Raw genomic sequence first — 7082 nt, 5'->3', positions numbered from 1 at the left:
CCAAGGCCAATATATCCTTCCTGAGGTGCGGTGCCCAGAACTGAACGCAGTCTCTCCAGATGGGCACCTGACCAGAGGAAATAGTTTCTCTCCATCTTCTTTTTCAATCATAAACTCTTCAATTAGATCCCCACTAAGATTAAGTTGGCGGGGGCCTCTTTAAATATGCGGATTGGGTTCCGTTGATGTCACGGGGGCCTGATCTGCGATTTTAACCCGAGGCCTGATTCGGGGGGGGGCGGTTAGCAGCAACAGCATCCCCCGCCGCCGGGTCAAAGCTGCCGGGAGATGGATCTAGTTCCAGTGGACCCCCACAAGGCCTTCCGGCCCCCCCACCCCAAGACTTACCTCAACTGGGATCGGGTGGGTGTCAGGATTCTGAACATGGACAAACGAGGCCCGGGGCAGCTAAAATCACTCTGGGCCTCGCTCGTGAGATCTTGTCACTCGCTCTAGGCCCTCCTCACCGGCTCTCCCGATTCCTGCCCAGAGTTAAAATCGAGGCCGAGGCCTCACTTGACCCCTACAGGCCAAGACCGCCATCCGTTGATTGAAAGGTAAGGAACAAATCACTCCCATTTCCGCGGGTGTCCGGTGTTTTATTAAAGCAGGAGCTTTCCCTGTCAATACGAAACATGAATTGACAATCTTTACAGATTGGCTGATTTGGTGCGGCGTTTCGAGCGATATTTGGAGCCAATCTCTACGGTCAGTGATGAGGTAGGACATACATCAATACTGGAATTTGGGGTTGCCAACTCTCCAGGATTGTCCTGGAGCCTCCAGGAATTACAGATTATTCTCCAGGACACTGCTGTGAGCAAACACCACGGGAGAGAAAAAACATTGGCGGCTTTAAAAAACAATTGTGTTTTTCGTCCATCTTCTTTGAACACTTTTGTTCCCTAGTTATGAAAATATTGGGCGGTGGTGGGGCGAAGGATAAAGGTTTATGATGGTCGAGAATCGCCCAATCGATTTCCGATTGGTCATGGGGAAGGCGGGGCCTCACGGGGATGGACGTGTCGGGCGGCCAATGGCGGGAGCAGGGCGTTTGGAGGTGGGAGGTCATGTGGCAAAAGCTCCTGGAATACGTCCAAGCAGAGTTGGCAACCCCTGGACAGGAGAGAGGCGAATAATTGGAACAAGTCCACATTGAAGTGACATGGAAGGAGATGCTGATAGGGTGAGATGAAGTAGGGAGGGAGGAGGCTCGTGTGGAGCATGGACCAGTTGGGCCGAATGGCCTGTTTCTGTGCTGTAAATTCTATGTGAATTGCTCTGGGTGGTGGGAGAGTCCAGAACAAGGGGGCATAACCTTAAAATTAGAGCCAGGCCGTTCAGGGGTGATGTCGGGAAGCACTTCCTCACACAAAGGGGAGTGGGAATCTGGAACTCTCTCCCCCCAAAATGCTGTTGAGGCTGGGGGTCAATTGGAAATTTCAAAACTGAGATTGATCGATTTTTGTTCGGCGAGGAAAGGGTTACAGCAAGGCGGGTAGATGGGGTTAAGATACAGGGTCCGCCATGATCTAATTGAATGGCAGGACAGGCTCGAGGGGCTGAATGGCCTCCTCCTGTTCCTGTGTAGCAGGCTCGAGGGGCTGAATGTTTAATAGCAAGATTCAGACAAGCAGGGAACAAGCTAATAGGCTGCCTTGGCTGTTCACGATGATATAATCCTTGTATTGCTGGAATGTTTCAGTGCACTGTGCCTTGTACAGAATAAACTCCTATCAAAACAAGTCGAGCGAGAGCTGGATCTGTTTCTGGCTGGGGCAGAGGTCACCTTGTACAAGGGGGGAGGTACCTGATAATATTAACCGGGACCAGAGTAATGTCCTGGACGAGTTTCGAACCCCTAAAGGGGGTCGGAGTGGGATCTTTCCCTCTCCCAAATGGCCCCGGGTTTTTTTTCGAATCTGGTTTTTCGCCTATTGTGAAGCTTAAGGAATCGCAATTGTGTGGGACAGCCTGGATGGACGGGGGGCCGGGGGGGTTCGTTCTTCATGTGTTTGTAAATGCAAGTAGGTAGAGCACAGGAGAAGGCTATTCGGCCCATCGTGCCTGTGCTGGCTCTTTGAAAGAGCTATCCAATTGATCCCACTCCCCTGCTCTTTCCCAGTAGCCCTGCAAATGTAATCCTTATCCAATTCCCCTTTTGAAAGTTATTATTGAATCTGCTTCCACCGCCCTTTCAGGCAGCGCATTCCAGATCAGAACAACTCGCTGCGTAAAAAAACATTCTCCTCATCTCCCCCCTCTGGCTCTTTTGCCGATTACCTTAAATCTGTGTCCCCCGGTTACCGACCAGAAAGTCTGTCTTTCATTCTTTTTAAAGGAACGCAAATGGTTTGATCTAGTCGGACGATGAGCAGGTGGTGTGTTTCAGAATACGCTGCAGATAACCAATTTAACAGCTATGCAAATCTAACCATTCCAGGACAACTATTCAAGAAACTGTACATGGCCGTGCCTTCAGCTGCCTGGGCCCTGAGCTCTGGAATTCCCTCCCTAAACCTCTCCGCCTCTCTCTCTCCTCCTTTAAGACGCTCCTTAAAACCTACCTCTTTGACCAAGCTTTTGGTCACCTGTCCTAATATCTCCTCGTGTGGCTCGGTGTCAAATTTTGTCTGATTTACGCTCCTTGGGATGTTTTACTACATTAAAGGCGCTATATAAATGCAGGTTTTATACGTTGTTGGTCTTTGCGCTGACCTTTGTGGCTCTAATTGCAGTTACCCCCACAAGAAAACTGGCAAAAACAACAGCAAATTGCATTTATATAGCGCCTTTAACATAGTAAAACGTCCCAAGGCGTTTCACAGGAGTGTTTATCAAACAAAATTTGACACCGAGCCACTTAAGGAGATATTAGGACAGGTGACCAAAAGCTTGGTCAAAGAGGTAGGTTTTAAGGAGCGTCTTAAAGGAGGGGAGAGAGAGGCGGAGAGGTTTAGGGAGGGAATTCCAGAGCTTAGGGCCCAGGCAGCTGAAGGCACGGCCGCCAATGGTGGAGCGATGGGAATCGGGGGGATGGACAAGAGACTGGAATTGGAGGAGCGCAGAGATCTCGGAGGGTTTTAGGGGCTGGAGGAGGCCACAGAGATAGGGAGGGGGCGCGAGGAAGCCATGAAGAGATTTGAAAACAAGGATGAGACCTTTAAAATCGAGGCGTTCCCGGAACCGGGAGCCAATGTCGGTCAGCGAGCACAGGGGGTGATGGGTGAACGGGACTCGGTGCGAGTTAGGATACGGGGGGCAGCAGAGTTTTGGATGAGCTGGAGGTTGGAAGGTGGGAGAACATTGAAATACTCGAGTCTGGAGGTAACAAAGGCACGGATGAGGGTTTCAGCAGCAGATGAGCTGAGGCAGGGGGCGGAGACGGGCGATGCCACGCACTCAAAGATCTAAACGGAAGCACTGGCCTCCCCGTCCAGAGAGAGAGCTTTGGTCCTGCTTCTGCTGGTGTAGGTTTGGAGCGAGTCCTCGGTGAAGGCCCTTTCCAGAACCTTCCGCATCGACATCCTCACCGTGTCCCTGAAGTCCCGCCCCATGCAAACGTAGAGGATGGGGTTGAGACAGCTGTTGACGCAGGCCAGGCTGCTGCTGAGTGGAATGCCCACCCTCAGTGCCAGGGGTATGGGCTGGTCGAACGGGTGGGCAAACTCCAGCAGCATGAGGATGTGGTAGGGCGCCCAGCACAGAAGGAAGGTCAGAATGATGGCGGCGATGACTTTGAATGGCTTGGCACTGTTTGCAAGGTGGTTGTGCTTCAGCCGGCATCCAATGATGGTGTAGCAGGCGACAATAACCAGGAGCGGCAAGAGGAAACCACAGAAGAACCGGGCCAGAGTCACCGACTGGTACCTCATTGAGTAGAGGCTCTCCAAGTACTCCATCGTTTCATCACTGTCCGCCTCTCCGCCTTGCCCCGTCTCAGCTGCGTGTTGGCTTTCAGGGAGGAAGTTGTTGTAGCAGATCGTCCGGTTCGCAATACGGATCGTGTCCCGGTAGACGAGGGTCGGGCTGCTCAGAAGCGCGGCCGCGAACCAGACCGCCAAGCTGGCGAGAGTGGCCAGACCAGGCCCTCGGTGGTTCTGCGCCCAGACGGGCAGAGCCACGGCGACAAGGCGGTCGAGGCTGATGGCGGCCAGGGTGAAGACGCTCGCCAGCATGTTCAGCACCGACACCCAACTGTTGGTCTTGCACAGCAGCGTCCCGAAGGGCCAGTCGAACCCCAGGGCGACGTAGGTGAAGGAGAGCGGGAGGAAGAGAGAGAAGATGAAATCGGCCACGGCTAGACCGAGGAACCAGACTGTGTTGACTGTTCTCTTCATCTTGAAGCCCGTGAAACAAATCACGACACCATTGCCCGTCACTCCCAACACGAAGGTGACGATGTAGATCGCCATGGTGAAGGCGGCCATTGTTTTTTCAAAGTTGGAGTAGTCTTCATTTGCCATGTCGGCGTCAAAACACTCGCTGCAATTGGACAATTGAAGACTGTCGGCCTCCATTTTAGATAGTCAACCTTGAGTGAGAGAGAAAGAAAGAGAGAGGGGTCTATCATTATTGACACCACGACTGGAATCACAGGAGACTAGCAAGGCATTTCCACCTCCGTAACATCGCCTGTCTCCGCCCCGCCTCGGCTCATCTGCTGCTGAAACCCTCATCCATCACCGCCAGACTCGACAATTCCAACCCCCTCCCGCCTTCCACCCGCCGTAAACTTGGGCCCATCCATAACTCTGCTGCCCCCGTATCCTAACTCGCGCCAAGTCCCGTTCACCCATCACCCCCTGTGCTCGCTGACCCACATTGGCTCCCGGTCTGGCAATGCCTCGATTTCAAAATTCTCATCCTTGTTTTCAAATTCCTCCATGGCCCTCGCCCCCCTCCCTATCTCTGTAACCTCCTCCAGCCCCTACAACCCTCCGAGATCTCCGCGCTCCTCCAATTCTGGCCTCTTGTCCATCCCCCGATTCCCATCGCTCCACCATTGGCGGCCGTGCCTTCAGCTGCCTGGGCCCTAAGCTCTGGAATTCCCTCCCTAAACCTCTCCGCCTCTCTCTCCTCCTTTAAGACGCTCCTTAAAACCTCCCTCTTGGACCAAGCTTTTGGTCACCTGTCCTAATATCTCCTTATGTGGCTCGGTGTCAAATTCTGTCTGATTTACGCTCCTGTGAAGCGCCTTGGGACGTTTTACTACGTTAAAGGTGCTATATAAATGCAAATTGTTGTTGATATTGAGATACAGTGAACGATACTGTCAACTGTCCCATCATCGACAACTTGTGTTGAAGGGCGCCCTGCGGGTCACGTGACTTAACTCCGCCCACTAATGGCGGGTCATGTGACTTAACTCCACCCATTACTGGCGAGCCCAACAGTTGCTGGGAAATTGGCACCGAAAGTTATCTTGCAGGACATCCCAATGTAATGATTTACGCATTCAGATTATTGCACGTAGGACAAAGGACCCCCTGTAAATACTGACACACTCCCGGGGACCCCCTGTAAATACTGACACACTCCCGGGGACCCCCTGTAAATACTGACACACTCCCGGGGACCCCCTGTAAATACTGACACACTCCCGGGGACCCCCTGTAAATACTGACACACTCCCGGGGACCCCCTGTAAATACTGACACACTCCCGGGGACCCCCTGTAAATACTGACACACTCCCGGGGACCCCCTGTAAATACTGACACACTCCCGGGGACCCCCTGTAAATACTGACACACTCCCGGGGACCCCCTGTAAATACTGACACACTCCCGGGGACCCCCTGTAAATAGTGACACACTCCCGGGGACCCCCTGTAAATACTGACACACTCCCGGGGACCCCCTGTAAATACTGACACACTCCCGGGGACCCCCTGTAAATACTGACACACTCCCGGGGACCCCCTGTAAATACTGACACACTCCCGGGGACCCCCTGTAAATACTGACACACTCCCGGGGACCCCCTGTAAATACTGACACACTCCCGGGGACCCCCTGTAAATACTGACACACTCCCGGGGACCGCCTGTAAATACTGACACACTCCCGGGGACCCCCTGTAAATACTGACACACTCCCGGGGACCCCCTGTATATACTGACACACTCCCGGGGACCCCCTGTAAATACTGACACACTCCCGGGGACCCCCTGTAAATACTGACACACTCCCGGGGACCCCCTGTAAATACTGACACACTCCCGGGGACCCCCTGTAAATACTGACACACTCCCGGGGACCCCCTGTAAATACTGACACACTCCCGGGGACCCCCTGTAAATACTGACACATTCCCGGGGACCCCCTGTAAATACCGACACACTCCCGGGGACCCCCTGTAAATACTGATACACTCCCGGGGACCCCCTGTAAATACTGACACATTCCCGGGGACCCCCTGTAAATACCGACACACTCCCGGGAGGTTTCATCACATGACCTTCCCTTCTCCAACCGCCCACCCCCACTCTCCCGCCATTGGTCACCAGGCACGTCCCTCCTCGCAAGGCTTCGTCTTCCAACCCCTGGCCAATCGTTGACCCGATTGGACAATTCTTGACCGTCAGTCAGGCGGCCATTTTGCCCTCATCTGCAATATTTTTATAAAAAGTAAGCAAAAGTGTTTAAAGAAAATGAAATTTAAGAAAATTAAACAAAAACTAGGTGGGAACGTGAGTAGTGAGGAGGATGCAAAGAGGCTTCAAGGGGATAATGGACAGGCTGAGTGAGTGGGCAAGAACATGGCAGACGGAATATAATGTAGAAAAATGTGAAGTTATCCACTTTGGTGGGAAAAACAGAAATGCAGAGTATTTTTTAAATGGTGAGAGATTGGGAAATGTTGATGTTCAAAGGGACCTGGGTGTCCTTGTACATGAGTCACCGAAAGCAAACATGCAGGTGCAGCAAGCAATTCGGAAGGCAAATGGTATGTTGGCCTTTATTACAAAGAGAATTTGAGTACAGGAGTAAAGATGTCTTACTGCAATTACGTAGGGCCTTGGTCAGACCGCACCTGGAGTATTGCGTACAGTTTTGGTCTCCTTACCTAAGAAAGGAT

The 7082-nt window shown here is 52.6% G+C and overlaps 1 protein-coding gene across 1 annotated transcript; it reads right to left on the bottom strand.

Annotated features, from left to right (window-relative positions):
• Window positions 1-2654: 2654 nt before the first annotated feature.
• On the bottom strand, window positions 2655-4476 carry fpr1 (formyl peptide receptor 1). Its single transcript, XM_067975466.1, has one exon. It carries the CDS (start codon window positions 4464-4466, stop codon window positions 3411-3413), a length of 1056 nt encoding a protein of 351 aa, XP_067831567.1. The 5' UTR covers window positions 4467-4476; the 3' UTR covers window positions 2655-3410.
• Between the last annotated feature and the right edge of the window lie 2606 nt (window positions 4477-7082).

Source organism: Heptranchias perlo, chromosome 42 (genome assembly GCF_035084215.1).
Source record: "Heptranchias perlo isolate sHepPer1 chromosome 42, sHepPer1.hap1, whole genome shotgun sequence".
NCBI classification, from domain to species: Eukaryota; Metazoa; Chordata; class Chondrichthyes; order Hexanchiformes; family Hexanchidae; genus Heptranchias; species Heptranchias perlo.
This window is presented reverse-complemented; position numbering and strand designations above follow the sequence as displayed.